This window comes from Hemibagrus wyckioides, linkage group LG05, assembly GCF_019097595.1.
Source record: "Hemibagrus wyckioides isolate EC202008001 linkage group LG05, SWU_Hwy_1.0, whole genome shotgun sequence".
NCBI lineage: Eukaryota > Metazoa > Chordata > Actinopteri > Siluriformes > Bagridae > Hemibagrus > Hemibagrus wyckioides.
Window position 1 is genome coordinate 19,043,667 of NC_080714.1, and position 18,121 is coordinate 19,061,787.

Genomic DNA, 18,121 nt, shown 5'->3' on the forward strand with positions numbered 1-18,121 from the left:
AACTGCTGCTTTTTGAGATGTAGGCTCTGTATCCACGTAGGTAGTGTATTAGAGTAGGTGATCATTTATCAGAATTAAAGGTGGTAAATATTCTTAATGTCCTTGCTCAATTAAAGGTTATTTAAATTGATTGCATAAAATGTAATATAAATTAATGTTACTTTAGACTCTTAATTAGAAAGCAGCGTAACTTTTCATTAAATCAATTTAGCAGTAGTTAGGCAAAGAAGAACAATTACGGGTCATAATATTGGAAACTTTGCCTGGTTGAGTTAAAAAAAATAGTACAGAACTATTTTGGAGCTCTTGTTGGTGAGCTGACATGATACACAATATTTCCAAGGCTATGTAAACGTCTGAACATCACACACATACACTATAGTGCCAAAAGATTTGGGACATCTGCCGTTACTTGCACATGAATTTAGTATGGAGTTGGCCCACCATTTGCAGCTATAACAGCTTCAAATTTTCTGGAAAGGCTGTCCACAAGGTTTAGGAGTGTGTTTATGGGAATTTTTGACCATTCCTCTAGAAGAAGCGCATTTGTGAGGTCAGACACTGATATTGGACGAGAAGGCCTGGCTTGCAGTCTCCACTCTAATTCATCCCAAAGGTGTTCTCTCAGGTTGAGGTCAGGACTCTGTGAAGTTCCTCCACACCAAACTCACTCATCCATATCTTTATGGACCTTGCTTTGTGCACTGGTGTGCAGTCATGTTGGAACAGGAAGGGGTCATCCACAAACTGTTCCCACAAAGTTGGGATGAGGAAATTGTCCAAAATGTCTTCTTATACTGAAGCATTAAGAGTCTCTTTCACTGGATCTAAGGGGCCAAGCCCAACCCCTGAAAACCAACACCTGAATTCAATGATTTGGAGAGGTGTCCCAAAACTTTTGGCAATATAGTGTATGTGGATCTTCTCTAAACTCTTGCCAACAAGTTGTAAGCACATAATTACTTGGAATGCCTATGTATGCCGAAGCATTAGGATTTCAATTCACTAGCACTGTGTGTGTACAAATCCAGGTCTATAAAGGCAAGGGTGATGATTAGAAACTTGAGTGGCCTAATTCCTGACCTCAAACCTCACACATCATCTTCGGCATGAACTGGAACGCAGTCTGGTGCACAAGACCTTTTTCACTTGACATCAGTACCTGACCTCACTGTGTGTGAAATGAATACCAATTACCACAGCAACACTCCAGCATCCAGTGGAAATCCTTCCCAGAAGAGTGGAGGCTGTTATAAGCGCAAAGGTCGACTTTCATTTAACACCGTGTTAATGGACAATGGACACATACTTTTGGCTATATACAATAGTGTACATGAGCTACATCATCTGCATGAAAATAGACGGAACTCCCATCATTACAAGAGCAGCGCATCTACAGGTCACGTGACCGACTTCCCGTTTGAAACTAGCAACTTAGAGACAGCGTCGCTGCAGCTATGACAACAGTGTGATAGAGATGGGAGGACTGACACCGCCCGGGAAGGCTTTTAAAACAAGAACACGACGAAAAGCTCTCAAATGTACTGTAGAACTAAAGCTCCATGCTGTAAGTTCACAAATGTACACGAATTTGCATGAATCGATCACTTTGGGTTATTTTCCGGTGTCCGTTTGCTGACAGGAAGAAAGGCTAGTCGGCTAATGTAGCGTTAGCTGTGTTGCTAAGTCAGAAACTCGAACAGTGGTCAGTTACACAGTTTAGTTTAGTTTATTGTGGACATTTTTGCAGGGGTCAGGTACAAAAGTATAAACTCTCCGTTCATGTGAGAACAGATCATTTGAAAAAGAGTTAGCTATTAGTTCATGTTTTATTTCTCTGCATTTTTTTCGTCATTAGTTGCTTATAGATGACCATGATACATCAAATCAGGGCTACCATCCCTGAGATATAGCACCCCTGGTCACTACTCACGGTGGTAATAATATTAATGATGATGATGATGATGATAACGTAAAAAACAATTAAAATACAATGATGCAATATCCATCCATCCATTGTCTATACCCGCTTTATTCCTAATTAGGGTTACAGGGATCTGCTGGAGCCTATCCCAGCACACATTGGGCGAAAGGCAGGGGTACTCCCTGGACAGGTCACCAGTCCATCACAGGGCCACATATAGACAGACAACCACACTCACTCACTCCTATGGGCAATTTAGAAATATCAATCAACCTAATGTACATGTTTTTGGACTGTGGGAGGAAACCGGAGTAAACCCACGCAGACACAGGGAGAACATGCAAACTACACACAGAAAGGCCCCTGCCTGTTAGAACCCGGGATTCGAACCTTCTTGCTGTAAGGCAACAGTGCTAACCACTAAGCCACTGTGCTATGATGCAATATAAAACAGCAAAATAAATCAAATCTAGAGCTTAATCATCATAAGCCTCATGACCTCGGAGTGGCACGAGAGAAGGCTCTCTGTCCCATAGTTTTTTAATATATAATAATAATAATAATAATTATACATTTTTGTACAGCATATTATATACATAAAATCAGCTTAAAGTGCTTCACATGTCAAAACTGAGAAAAACAAAATGTAACACATCAAGAACAGTAAGAATTAACAAAGTATGTATGTGTAAAATTAATATATAATAATAATAATAATAATAATAATAATTGAAAAAATAAATAAAAGAGAAACTATATTCATCAAAATATGTCTTCAAATCTTTTTTTTATTATTCTGGCATTTGGCACACACCCTTACCCAGAGCGACGTACAATTTTATCACTCTTTTTTTTCTTTTTCTTTTTTTATATAACATAGCAATTGAGGGTTAAGGGCCTTGCTCAGGGGCCCAGTAGCAGCAGCTTTGTGGACCTGGGATTTGATCTCACAATCCTCTAATCAGTAGTCCAACACCTTAACTACTAAGCTACCACATCGCATATTAAATAGAAAATATTTGAATAGGTGCAGTTGTCTAATTTCATTAGTTAAAGGGTAGTGTACTGCAAATTTTAGTGTTGCTTTGCTCAAACACACACACTTCCACTCAGGAATGACTGATCAGTGGGAGCAGATGTGTTAGAGTGGGACTTGGGGATTAGTTATCTGATTACCTTATCACATAACTGAACTTATTGCTTGAATTATTCCTCTCTTTAGATCACTTGTCCAGGGGTCCTGCTACCATCCCATGAGGATGTCTACTTGAGCGTCCGGATGATGGGACAATACCACAAAACAAAGTGTGTCTCCTCTTCCTTCCCTCTTCTCCTGCATGAAAACATGGTGTTTACTAAGGTGAGGTGGATCAAAGAAATCCTACTGGCTACTAAATGTTGATAATACCTGATGATTAATGTGTACAGTTTGGATGTGGAGGTTTAACTGAGATATATAGTATGTACGTTCATGTAACATACTGTATGTCTACTGTTTGTTTCATATTCATTTGACCGATGTTAAATGAAAAGTCTATCCGCTGTGTGCCGATCTGATGTCACAGGGAGCACAGTTACAGTGGCGTTTTTTAAGTTTTACTGATCTTAAACATTAAGTAATAACTGAGAGATTTTTCCTCATTGTTCCATGTCGTGTTAATGAGAAATCCAGTGTAGAAGCTGGCACTGAGCTATGGCAGAGACCCTGCTTGCCTAGTTATTGATCTACAAGCATGGCGGCATTTGAGGTGTTATTAACATAAAAAGTTGAAGCTTTGGAACCTGATCTGTTTGAGCAGAGTGTACAGATGAGAAAGTGAGAACTCTGGAAAGACAAAAAGATTATAGCACTGCTGCACAGCTCACTTGAGGTAGAGTTGAAGCAAGGGTTAAATCTCACTGGTGCCTCTATCAGCAGGTGGTTATACAGCATTATGGGAAATACAGGAAACCAGTATCCAGAGTGAAAAACATTTGAATGAAAAAAAAAGTTTAAACCATAAACGTGAACTTGAAGTGAATTTAATTGTACAACAAACAAACATGAATGAGTGAGACAGGCCAGGGAATTCTAACTAAGTGATTTTTTTTTCTGTCATTTTCTCTCTCTGTCTCTCTCTTTATCAGACGTTCTCAGGAGCATTTGACCCTGGTGATATAGCTGATCATCTGGAGAGTAAGAGCTATGAGGGGCTGTGTTCAGTCCCTCCCCACTTCTTCTTCCTCTCGTATTCTTGTATACACCAGATCAATAAACTAATAAACACTCATACACGTGTTTGTTTTCTCTTCAGATGATACAACCTGTTTGGAGCTCATCCAGCTTGTTCCCCCAGGTAGGGATTGTCTATTTCCAGATTGACGGCTGCATGTCAGAATTGTAGCTTAATCCTGACTTTAGATAGACAGCTTAACATGAAGCCTACAGGCCCTTGTTAGTGTGATAGTGTTCTTTTTGCTTCTTCATTATTATTATTATTATTATTACTTTTATTATTTCTATTATTATTATTATTATTATTATTATTACTTTTATTATTTCTATTATTATTATTATTATTACTTTTATTATTTCTATTATTATTATTATTATTACTTTTATTATTTCTATTATTATTATTATTACTTTTATTATTATTATTATTATTCAGTAAATTTGATTAAGCAAGCAATCCTGCATATGTATTATGTAACTGCATGGTGCATAGGCACTCAGTGGGATATGTGTGTCATAAAAGCAACATAAGCAACAAGTTTGATGATAATGAGCTTTTGATATAATGGTGTCTTCATCTGCACTGAAAAGATGTCAGGGTTTTCGAGTTCTACATAAAATTGTAAAGCTATGTTGACCGTACTTTTATCCACCATGTGTTTAAGAATAAATATTCAGAATAAAATTTTTTGTATAAAAGGGCTGCTCTAGTTTTAGCAAAATACTGTCATAAAATCACTTTGACTAAGGTGGGAACTGCATCTCTCTTTTGACTGATGACACAGAGGGTGAAATTCTGGCCACATTCGAGGAGAACACCAGAGACTTCCTATATCCAGGCCCAAGCCTGATTCCCCAACCCCCAGGTTCAGACAGAGAAATTCTCATGAAGAAATCTGCCTCGTTCCCGGTGTGTATCTCATCCACTCACTGTGCTGTGATATCTCTGACGCATCGTAAAAGCCAGTGCCATTTTCCTGCTATTTGCTTCAAGACATAGATTGTTTGGGTAAATTGATCTGCCAAGAGTGTCATTATCTTCCTCTGCCGACTGTCTTTAAAGTTTCTGATTTTCTTTCTTTCTGTCTTTCTTCCTTTTTTTTTTTCTCCATCTCATTCCCTCAGGGGATTTCACCCAAAGTGGAATTTTCAACCACGTCTGTTATTGAAGAGTGCGATATGAAAAGTAGCCAGCCAGCTGTCTCAGTGAGTCTTGTTTCCTACTTCAGTTTTTATTCCTCTAATAAAATGGCCAGTATCACAGTTAATGGAATTAATAAGGAATTCATTACTTCTTTTACCAAATTACCAATTTTGTGCCAAATAGTTATCACATTCTATATAATGCTGACATTAGTGAGCAGGGATTAGAAAAGTCTGGTGACAAGCCAGTTTTGTTTATTGCCAATTGTCTACAATTCTTGTGTTAATAATATACTAGTTTTGATATTAGATAGATAGATAGATAGATAGATAGATAGATAGATAGATAGATAGATAGATAGATAGATAGATAGATAGATAGATAGATAGATTACAATCAATGTACAATTATGTACATTATAATTATATTATACAGAGAAGATGAAGCAGAATGTACAGTAAGTGTTAATGAGACATGAGTGTCCTAGCGGTGTTGTGTAGAGTTATGGTTGTGGGTAAATAGCCTACTCATACAATTGTCTATTAATGTTTTAGAATTTAAACCAAAACATTAAGATTTTTTTTTTGTATTTTTCTTTGTTTATAGCAAGCAATTGGGACATAATGCCTAAATACAACAGGTACTTTGAATGAACTGATTGTTGAGAAATAGGCAGGGTTAGATGATGTGGTAGCTTGTTGGCTAAGGTCGGTTTGAATCCCAGGTCCACCAAGTCCACCACTGCTGAGCCCCTGAGCCAAGGCCCTTAACCCTCACTTGCTCAGTTGTATAAAATGAGATAAAAATGTAAGTTGCTCTGGATAAGGGCGTCTACCAAATGCCAGAAAAGAAGAGGAAAATGTAAAATATAAACTAAACCTGGTCCATAGTTTCAGTATTTTCAGCTGTAAATGAACATAGTATTGTTCAATAGTTTCTTGAATCAATTTAGAAGTATTACATTATGTATTAAATACTACATGATCACACAGTAACAACTATTCTCAAATAATATGGAATATAATTTAACAGGATGTGCTAGTAAAGGAAAATAACCAACAATGTGGTGGTGACAACGATGAGTTTGTTACTCTATGGTATTATATAATAATGTCCCAAAGTGTTTCTTTCTTCTTACCATGACAGTTTGCCAACAATTACAATTTATTCTTTATTAAAGAACAACATCTTAATAATTTACAGTTATAGGTAATGCTGTAGAATGTCTGTGAAACAAAAAGGCACCTTATGTTAGAGAAACTGCAAAGTTCTCTGTTTTGTGATGGAAAGCTTAACTTATCTGATCTTGGCCAATTCCCAACCATGGGTCAGCTCTATACTATAATATAATAGCTACCAGATTAAGGCTATAACATGTTTTATCCAGCCGATCACATCTTTATTCATCTGCTGCTGCTGCCGCATCACAGGGCAGTGTAACACACTTGGAGGAAAGCAATGACTGCCCTCTACTGCATAGTAGCTGATTAATTTCTGTAAAGCTGCTTTGAGGAAATGTCCATTATAAATGCGCTATATGAATAAAATTGTAACTGACAGATACCTATAATTGACAAATGTAACTGCGATTGATAGGATTGCCATGGTATTCAAACTTTGATCTCCTTTCTGTTGCCTTTACTGAGAAGCTCATCTTGTTCAGATAACCATATTTGACCCACAGCTCACTGTGGGTAACAGATAACTTTGAAAAGGAAATATGATATTCTGGTCATATTTACAGTTGAGTCATTATTGTAAATCTCCTTGATTTAACATACACTTGTAAAAGAGAAAAAAAGAGAAAAGTGGCTTTTAAGAGACATTTACAGAATTGTATGGTGACACACATAGAATAGCCCTGTCAATCAACTAATTATCTGCCCCCATATATATATATATATATATTTCATCTCTTGGGCTCCTGACATCCCAATGGTTTTAAAAGCACTTTTAAGGATGGGCATTTTTTCTGTGAAGATAATTACAGAGAGCTACACTGATGAGACCAACATTGACATACGGCTTTTTAATCCCCCCATTGTGTGTGTGTGTGTGTGTAATGTTTTATAAAGTGGCTGTACTTCTTCTTTAGGTTTTTAGTGGCAGTGTGTCCTGAAAGGCACCTTGAACACAACAGCGTAAAAAAAAAAAAAAAGTCTCAAATGGAAACAATGTTATATCTTTCATATTTCTGTTGTGTTCATGATGCTATTAGTATCTCTCATACTCTCACAGTGGGTTGTAATATATGTATCCTTGAGCAGTGCTTTTAGGAGATGGCATCAGAGTGAAGTGCTTATCCATTTATGTACACCACCAGAAAAAAAATGTCTGGATTCATATCTTGAGTCTAGAGACTACAGAGAAGAATTGCGATGTACAAATAATAAATATGAATGGATTGGCTGACAGGAATCTCTTGCTACTGTAACTAGGGACTTTTAGGGATAAATAGGATTTTTTTCTGACTAGCTTTTTAAGTTTTTTTGATACAATAGACTAAGATTATAACAGGCACCTATTTTCTTTTTCTGTCTATTAAATTCTCTTGTCTAGTCCAGTTCTACTGTTGTCATATTCTCTAGATCTATTTATGTGCGAGTGTCGCTTTTGTGGACGCTTCTGGTTTGGACTTGAAATGGCATGCTCTTAAATGGGCTTTTTCTGCGATTTGCATGCAGTTCATTTGAAGAGAGCTTGTTTCTGCTTTAATAAGCTACTCTTGGTGCTGGCTTTGTTGTTTCAAGGACATCCGGCTTTATCTTCTGTTACCAACACCAGCAAAGCCACTAATCACATCAGACAAGCACGACTCGCGCTTTAAAGCGAGCTCTTTGTGCCTCCACCAACAGAAGAGAAAACGAAACGAGAGAGAACGGAAGGAGAATACAGCTCCTATTCCTATGTGGGGGGGAGGACAGCGACTTTAATTCCATTAGATCTGTTCTCTTCAAATAGCAATCTCTGTCAGGATTTATTTTTTCTCTGCTTTTTAAAAATGACTTAATATGCCAGGATGTTCCAATTAGCATTTAAATTATCTTTGTTTCTTTTCTTTTCCTTTTTTTTTTTTACATCCATGTAATGCCATTATCATATTAGTCTGAAACCGACCATCAAATGCAATTAACATTTTTAAAAACGTATTTATCTAAGCAGCGCCCACAGGAACCCAGTTATTGGAGCTCAGAATTATGTTAGCCGAGATTAGTTATTGAAGTAATTTTCCTGTAAAGGTGAGATCGGAACCGAGAGAAGGTTTACATTCGGCTTTATGTGTTTGGATTGAGCTGGATGTCGTGTTTTGGTGTGTTATCAACATGAATGTCAGACAGCTCTCTTGGGGAATATTACAAAACAAGGAACTTTATTTCTCTTTGGCTTTTTAATGACACATTTCAGTGTTCAATTTCCACAGTCAGTGTAATGGAGTGTTTCGTCTTTATGTAAGGAATGAAACACAGTGGGGTTTGCTATTAAAATAGAAAATAATCAATGCCAGGATGGTGTGATGCCGTTACAACGTTGCACTTGATTATTTTCTATAACAGCATATCTCATTCATTCCACAGCAATTTGCCAAATATTGCAGTTTTTAATTGTATCACCATTAAAAACTAAAAACATTGTGTAATGTTGTGAGATCAGTGAGTTCCTGTTATCATTTCGACTCATTTTCTCTGCATGAAGACGAAAGAAATGCAGTTTGTTATGTTACAAGGCCATCTGGACAACACAGAATGCTCTGTCCTGAATTCTCACATTGACACTAAAGACTCTTTCCATAAACCTACAGAAAGCTTCACCATTTTAATGATTATGCACTTATCTTAAATAACAACATGCTTTTATATCTGTTTATTAGCAAACCATAAACCATTCATCTCTGTACAAGAGTCGTTGCTATAGAAACTACACCATATTAAAATGAGTGCATTACCATAAACCAGAAGCATAAGAGTTATCGACTTCGAACCAAGAGCGCAGTTAAAAGAAATGTTGCAAAGTAAAGATTTTTCTTTTCTTGTCTAGCCATGTGGAGCTTCAACCTCTAAGGCCTGTCATGTAAAACCAAGAAAGCCAAAGCCACCTTCAGCAGAACCGTGTGGCTACCAGAGGCCTACAGTAGCATCACAGAGCCGCTGCCCATCACCATACACTCACCGTAGGATGTGCCAACTCACTGGCGATGCCACACAGCGCCTCCGCCACCTCCAGCTCGGGCCCTACAGCTTTAAGAAAGACACTGTGCCTCAGCCACCTTTTGTGGTGAGGAAGTTTTTGCAAAGTTAATTTCAGCATCTTTATCTGTTTTTCTAACCTTTATACAGTGTTTAATGCACTTTTGTACATATACAGACACTTATGCAACACTAGGCCTTTTTTTATTATTTGCCTTTTGTAACCTTAATTATGTGTTGTACTGAAATTTAGGAATGTAACTTATGATTAATCTGTCAAAGGTTTAAAGAGAAGTAGCGCCGAGTAATTTAAATTGTGGTCTCGACCACGTCTTCGGCTCGGTCCGACGGCTTCTTTTATGAGTAAAGTGCAGGAAAAGCTCCCCTCCTGTTTCCTTCAGTGTTTTCACTACACAAACAAGTCCTGAGGTGTAAATATCAAAGCTGTCATGCTCTGAAAGGCGAGATTCAGATCTAAGACATGTCATATCAACATGGCATTTTCCATTCTTGAACCTTTGAAAATAAAGTGCCTAACATTTTCTGAGAAAGTCCTGGGGCAACAATTAACCTAAGTAGCTTAAGAGTCAAACAGTGATTAATAAAAAAAGGAATATTTAACAATCATATGTGTTTTTAAATCAAGTATACTTGCTTATATGGAAGTCTGGATAGTTGTATGTCTGTTTAATTGCAGTATCACTGCCAGGTAAAATGGCACTGAGGCACCTGGAATGAGTCGGGCTGCATGAAACGAACTCGCTCTGTTTTTCTCCTTGCATTAACCTTTCCAGAAAAGTCAATATTTCTTAAATGAAAGGCAAATTAAACTGAATAAATAATTCCACTGTCACTTTTTTTTGTGCTGGTGTGCATGAAGAGATTGCTTGTCTTTGTTAAGGAGTGAAAGGAAAGCTGATTGAATTTTGTGTTTGCAGGTTCCTTGTAGTCCCAACTCTTCACTAATTGAATCTCCAACAACAGCTTCAGCTCTACAGTCTTCACCAAAGAGAAACTCCTTCCACCAGACATCTGTGAGTTTGAACATTTCCACTATTACAGCATGCCATTTGCACAATGTTGTTAAACTTTTATATACTATACGTAATCAGGCATTTTTCCGAGTAGCAATATTGCCATTCTTGATCATAAAGAGTTTGATTTTGTATTTTATCTGCAGCTCTTTATGGATGCCGCTCTTAATGGAAACCTTTTAGAATTAGTTCCAAATAACCAATTGACCAATTAAAGCACATAGTAACTCTATATAGGTTAATGAAACTCTTCATGCTTTCAGATAAGAGGTCATTCTTCTCGTGTGTGTCCTGTATCTCCTGAGGGGAAGTCTACATCATTCCTCAGCAGTCCCTCTCACAGAAAAAACCCTGCTTATCAGTCCACCCCTATGTCCAGCAGCCTCAGGGACCAGAGTCCTCTGCTGAGCCGCTCCACACTCCGAGAAAGGTGAGAGGAAAGTCAGCTTCACATGCAAACTGGATTGCAAGTTCTCTAAACTTTCCTTAGGTCTGAATAGAAAATTTTTACTTTTTCAAAGCACAATACAATTCTTTCCGTCTCTGTAATAGTCTGTAAATATTTTTAACTTATTCCTTGGCCACTGATGACGGATTTACACACTGCACAGTTTATTTGTTAGCTTGATCTAATTTTCTAATCGATTTGTTTTATCATAAAATATAGTAATATGTAGATAATATATCTCGTACAGAGAGTATGAAAGGTTCTGAAACTTACTTTTTATATTTTCTTTCTTTCTTTCTTTCCTTCTTTCTTTCTTGAATTTCTGTGTCTGCCTTAAGGTTGGATAAGGGATACTGAATGGTCAGCCTTACAGTGTCTCCCCAATGAATTCCAAACAGTGTTCTATTGACAAAATGTGCGGCTTAAAAAACACAAATAGGACGATCTATATTGTAATCTGGGCCCATATGTGAGGTGAATCTTCTCCCCTGCCTTCAAATGATGTACTCTGATGTCCGCTTGTGTTTGTTCATTACTTAAAAGAAAAAGACAAATATTCCTGAGAAAACAAGGGGGAGCGGCTATTGATTGTATTTCAGCGAGATCTAATGCTTCTGACCCGATGCAGAGTTTAATAAATTCTGAGAGACCTTGTCATTGATCTGAACAACAGACTGCTAAACCGACAAATGTTTGTTTGCTTGCCTGTCTCTACCGCTTTTTAAAATCCTGCAGAGACAGGAGCAAACATTTTAAATCAATAGACAATTTTAAACCGAAGAGTAAATTGTAGAGTAAATATTAGGAAATGTATGATACTTTTGTCTAGATTGAAAGCATGACCAGAGTCGGAAGGCTGCAGATTAAGGCCGGCTCTGCAGATTCAGACAATAAGAGAGTGAGCACGTCTTTTGACCGTCTTTGATGGGAAATGAAATGAAGCTTTGTGAAGTTCAGCCTGTCCTCACTGCAGCAGTTGGCTTCTTGTGTGCTAATCATTTGACCGAGCTAACCGTCTGAAGCACAGCCCGTATTAGGTTCATTAACCACAACCTCTCATCTGTACATCCTCTCCCACAAGCCTTTCTTTCTTTCTTTCTTTCTTTCTTTCTTTCTTTCTTTCTTTCTTTCTTTTTCATTTTTATATAAAGTCTCTCTGTCTTTCTGTTTCTCTTGTCTTTTGATCTTTCTTTGCCTTTATTTCTTTCTGTAATTGTTCTTTTTTTTAGTTCTATCTGTCTTTCTGACAGTTTCTTTCTTTCTTTCCCTCCCTCCCTCCGTCCTTCCTTCCGTCCTTCCTTCCTTCCTTCCTTCCTTCCTTCCTTCCTTTCTTCCTTCCTTTCTCCCTCCCTCCCTTCCTTCCTTCCTTCCTTACCTGCTTTCTTACTTTCTTAATAAACAGGGAAGGGGACAGTCTTCTTGACCTATGTTCTCCAAATGCAAAATTTAGTTCCTTTGGTTCTTCCCCCCTTTTTTATAGACCAGATTTGATGATTAAATATCACTTGTCTAAGAGTGTTACACACACACACACACACACACACACACACACACATATATATATATATATATATATATATATATATATATATATATATATATATATATATATATATATATATATATATATATATATTTCAGACCCACTTGTGCATACAGATTTTAATGTTGTATTTTTGTGTGTGTATATGTACTTTCTCCATATGTGTTTACTAAGTTATGCCTTGTGATGCAGATGTGCTTTGTGTTGTGTGTTTTTAATAGTTTTGCTCCACTCTAAGGGACACAGCACAGACTAGTGTTCTAACATGGTATTGCATTACAGCAGGCATAGAGAACGATCACTATGTGAATTACTTGAACAGATATCTTGACAATTTATCTTGTATTCATTGCTCTTCTAAACCAAATTTGGCATTACCCTGAACACAATATTTCCAGTACTCAATATTACTTGGAATAGAATCAAGTGTTTTTTTTTCCCCCCTTCATTTTCTGCAAACATTCTGCTAAATCACCCTGACTCACTTGACTACCCTGGGAGTGAGGAGTAAAAATTCTGAGCACGTGTCTTCTCTGTTCAGGTTTCAGAGCCCATCCAGTCCCTCACAAGAGATCCACAGACGAGTTCAGAAGATTTTACACACTTATGCCACTCCCCGCAAGCTCACCTTTGTAAGTATCACTTAAGATCTCTATGACATTTTCCTGAATAAATGCAGTAACTGAACAACTTTTTTTTCTTTGTGATTTTTTTTTTAATGATCAAACAAAAGGGATATTTATATTCACTCAATGTAATATATAGAACATATACAGCAATATAGTTTCCATTATTTTGTGTAAATGATATGGTTATTTTTGTATTTACTTGCTTTCTGAAATTCCCTCACTCAGGATAACGATAAAGGAACATTTAAACAGGTTCATTTTAAAATGATCATTTTTACTATTTAATCATTGGGGTCACTGTCACCCCAAACAATGAGGAAGTAAAGCATATCTCAACAGGACGTAAGGGTTAAAAGTTGGAGTGAGTCACTGCAGATGCCAACATGAGCAAGTAAACGTATCTAATGCAAATTAAAAAGAGGAAATGGGAAGGATTTATTTTACAAAGGCCTAGTTTGTCAGGCATGCATGGTGTAATTGTGAAATGCAAAACAATTTCTTCTGTTTTAATTTAATTATCACACTTTTGCAGATTGTAATCCTCTTTACCATTGGGAAAAGTTACACTGTGAAAGAGAATTTGTATTATATTCTGTGTGTGTGTGTGTGTGTGTGTGCAGGAGGAGCAGAGTGAAGAAGGAGAATCTGGCCAGAATGAACCTGGTCCCTCCGGCCTTGACTCCAGGCAGCTACAAGCAGACAGGTGACACAAGCCATCACTCAGAATACTTTCAATATTTACAGTCTGTAGATTTCATACTTCATATTTAATTATCCATATTGATTACGGATTTAATCAAGAGGATGTTTTGTCAATAAGGTTACATTTGCTTAAATGTGTTCTTTTCCCCTGTGTAAAGAGACTTTTGGAAGACCCTGGATATTCTTTAGATATTAGAGGTATTAGATACCACTTTTTCTTCTCTGATATTGTGTCTGAAACCTAGAGTATTAGATGTTAATGCACATCATATTTCTCTTTAAAAACTACTAAGCTTTATTTTTATTTTTTTTTTATGGTAGCATTACATTTCTTACATCAAAATTATCCGTAAATCTGAAATGGAAAAGCTGTATTTTCTTGTGTGTGTGTGTGTGTGTGTGTGTGTGTGTTTTAATTCCTTGAATTATGTTAATGGTTAATTACAAAGTAAAATTTTTAATCATAAAATTTATTAAATTCAGCTTTTTTAATAGAGATCCTTAGCAGCAACAAAATGGTGGATTATGTATCTGAATTGGATTGGGGAACTTTTTTTAAGTGGAAAAATGAGACATGAGTAAAAAAAAAAAAAAAAAGAAATTATTCTTTTAAGGATTCTGTTAGGATTGACTGTTACACTTCATTACGTTAATTATGAGTAGTTTTTAAAGAGAAATTTCCCAGATGAGCATTGAGACCTGCATCATCATTATCTCTAGTATTTAGTCATGTCTAAAGAATATTAAGGGTGTTCCAAAAGCCATTGTACATCGGGGAAATTTAGCAAAATGTAACTTTATTGACAAAGCATCCTCTGCATTTCTTTGTAAACGCACACAGAGACTCTCTCACTCTTGCTCTCTTGATGAACTCGTGTTAACACATCTGGAGTTATGCATAGAATTATATGTCCATCTCACACTTGCAACAGCTTCTTAAACCAGCCATAACAATGATTTCAATATGTTATGTTGTCAAAGGCATTTTTAAAAGCCTAGCTGAAGACAGTTTGCTCACAAGTATTAATGTGTGAAGACTTTTGGGACACTCAGAATCGCCCTTCAAACAAAATCAAATGTAAATATATCATACTTTTATGTTTGTATGGAGTAACAGAAATGTACACATTTTAGATATACGTATACACCAATCAGGCATAACATTATGAGCAGTGACAGGTGAAGTGAATAAGACTGATTAATTCCTCATCATGGCACCTGTTAGTGGGTGGGATATATTAGGCAGCAAGTGAACATTTTGTCCTCAAAGTTGATGTGTTAGAAGCAGGAAAAATGGACAAGCATTAGGATTTGAGCGAGTTTGACAAGGGCCAAATTGTGATGGCTAGACGACTGGATCAGAGCATCTCCAAAACTTCAGCTCTTGTGGGGTGTTCCCGGTCTGCAGTGGTCAGTATCTATCAAAAGTATCCTTTCCTTTATGTCCTGTAAGTTGTGTCTTACAAAACTAAAAGGATCTGCTGCTAACATCTTGGTGCCAGATACCACAGCACACCTTCAGGGATCAAACAGAGTCCGTGCCTCGAAGGGTCAGGGCTGTTTTGGGAGCAAAATGGGGACCAACACAATATTAGGCAGGTGGTCATAATGTTATTCCTGATCGGTGTACATTTTCAGCATTTGGCAGGCGCCCTTATTCAGTCTCTAGCAAACAATCCATCACTACTTGTTCACTAGGTCGCAGATTAAGAATACCATCAGTCTAATACTCTGTTAGGAGGAAATATAACAAGAAGAGCAAAAGTCAAACCATTTTGAAATAAAACCAGATAGTTAAAACCATATATATCTGGTAATATGTATAAATTGTATCTGGTATATTTCACAAAATGTATGATTGGTAATAAAAAATAAATGGTTTCATAAAATATTGAATTACTACTACTATGTCCTGCTTAGAGCAGGTTACAGCTCCAGACCGAGTCACCAAGCAAAGACACAGCGACTCAGAAATCAGGAGCATCGGAGAGACGGACACTGATCTCAGTCATGTTCACATTTAAATGCAACAAATACATTCTACATTAACCTTAACATTGCAATACCTTCACACTGCAGTGTTAAGCACAATACTGAGGAAAATAGCAAAGTCTAAATATAGCAAAATAACAAGGACAAATAGTTTTTTATAAAAATATAATGAGGTCTTTGTTAGTAGTGTCATTAATGTGTTTTTTGGAAGACCTACCATGAAAAATATATAAGCAATAAGGGAGATTTCAGTGATGCTTCTTCAAACTGCAGCTCAGTTGGTCAGCAATCCAAAAAAAGAAGCTGAGTTTCTCAGAGTGGACTGCATACTTTGATGTAGAAGAATATTTGATGTCTGATTTAAAGATTTGTGTAGAACAATAGCCAAAGAACTTGGCAATGCCTGAACAAGAGAATTCCTCTGAAGAGGCTCTTATTTATTTATATATCTTTTTAAAGGCCTATGCTCACTATTATATGACATGAATGAGAAGAAATGCCATTGATGAACATGTGGAAAGAAAGTTGAAGGGTGTGAATACTTCCATACACTTTTTTTTTTTGTGGTGAGGCTTGACACATTTATACATAATATGATATTCACACTTACGGGTGAGATATTTATCACCAGTGATCACAGGCACATGCTAAAACTTCTACAGTGGCGTTGTCGCTGCATAATTTTGTCAAAGCATAACTTTCTAAAGTGAGAAGCCAGGCAGAGTTGCACAAACTGAGTTATATTTAATCTAACACTCTCAAACAAAATGGTGCAGCGAATAAAAGGAAACTGCATTGCCAACAGTTGAAGAAAGCTAAAGATGATTAAAATGATTACTATAATATATTTGTACAAATGCTAACATGCCCTTGTAGTAAAGCTATAATTTAAGCTTGTAAACAGTATGCATTAAAGGAAACCCCAGTATTCACGTATACACAGATCAGACATAACATTATGACCACCTGCCTAATATTGTGATGGACCCCCATCATGTTTTGCTGCCAAAACTGCCCTGACCCATCATGCACTGTGTATCCTGACACCTTTCTATCAGAACCAGCACTAACTTCTTCAGCAATCTGAGCAACAGTAGCTCGTCTGTTAGATCGAGGTCACACAGGCCAGTCTTCGCTCCCCACGTGCATCAATGACCCTGTCGCCGGTTCACCACTGTTCCTTCCCTGGAACACTTTTGATAGATACTGACCACTGCAGACCGGGAACACCCCACCAGAGCTGCAGTTTTGAAGATGCTCTGATCCAGTCGTCTAGCCATCACAATTTGGCCCTTCATCAAACTCGCTCAAATCCTTACGCTTGTCCATTTTTCCTGCTTCTAACATCAACTTTGAGGACAAAATGTTTACTTGCTGCCTAATATATCCCACCCACTAACAGGTGCCATGATGAGATCTTCAGTGTTATTCACTTCACCTGTCAGTGCTCATAATGTTATGCCTGATCGGTGTATGACGCAGAAATGATCAGTAATGATGCACTAGCTAACAGGCTGTTCATAGAAATCTGTGTACTATCATGCTTCTCAAAAGAAAAAACAGCATTAATTTATGGAAACATTGGTCTCTGGTCATTTTTGTACAGGTGAGTCTAGGAGATGTAGTTTATCTACTTATTCTTTTTGGAGTGTATAGAGGGTCTGTTACATTCCATAATGTGGCATCAATCATCTATCGCCCAATACAATACCCAGCTGCTTGTCTAAGGTTATAGCTTAATCATTGCAGTCAAGCACAATTATCCTGTTAATGGCAGAATGTAAATTGTATGCCTCCATGTTGCAGGGTTATTCCTGGAGAGCCATCTGTTCATTTAGATAACGGAACATTCTGGACAAACAAAGCTGCCAAATACACCGGGAAGTCCCACAGAGCAGTATTCGAGGACAGCCTTGGCAAAATCTACAAGAACCTGTATAGAAAAGCATCAAATCCCACACACAGTGACTCACAAAACACCTGGACATAGTCATCTCTCCAAGATGCCTAGTTTTCCATTAAACCAGCTATGACTTATTCATTTCATCAGAATCCAGACCAAAGTTTCTGTGCTAATATTCTTCAGCCATGCACAGTAATAATGTGTGTCCTGGTTATATATGCTGATTATTTAAGCAAGGAATCAAATAAGGCAAGGCTATCGCTAAATACTTGTCATTTTGTTGCCACAAAGTTGGAGGCACACAAATGTATGATGTGGCATTACACTTTCCTGAAAGTGGAGCTTAAAGGCCAGTGTTATAGCTGGAACTAGTGCAAGAATTGTGCAAGAATCAGCATCACAA

The 18,121-nt window shown here is 37.2% G+C and overlaps 1 protein-coding gene across 2 annotated transcripts; it reads left to right on the forward strand.

Moving 5' to 3' along the window:
* Positions 1 to 1,407: 1,407 nt before the first annotated feature.
* On the forward strand, positions 1,408 to 18,064 carry spata6 (spermatogenesis associated 6). 2 transcript variants are annotated; one of them, XM_058389926.1, is made up of 12 exons: positions 1,408 to 1,567; positions 3,147 to 3,284; positions 4,052 to 4,100; positions 4,219 to 4,260; positions 4,925 to 5,049; positions 5,265 to 5,345; positions 9,319 to 9,555; positions 10,406 to 10,501; positions 10,765 to 10,931; positions 13,034 to 13,124; positions 13,742 to 13,824; positions 17,622 to 18,064. In XM_058389926.1, the coding sequence occupies exons 1-12, from the start codon at positions 1,478 to 1,480 to the stop codon at positions 17,803 to 17,805; spliced, it is 1,383 nt and encodes a 460-aa protein (XP_058245909.1). In that variant the 5' UTR covers positions 1,408 to 1,477; the 3' UTR covers positions 17,806 to 18,064. The 2 variants fall into 2 exon arrangements, with proteins under 2 accessions (XP_058245909.1, XP_058245910.1); XM_058389927.1 differs by lacking the exon at positions 9,319 to 9,555.
* Positions 18,065 to 18,121: the final 57 nt, after the last annotated feature.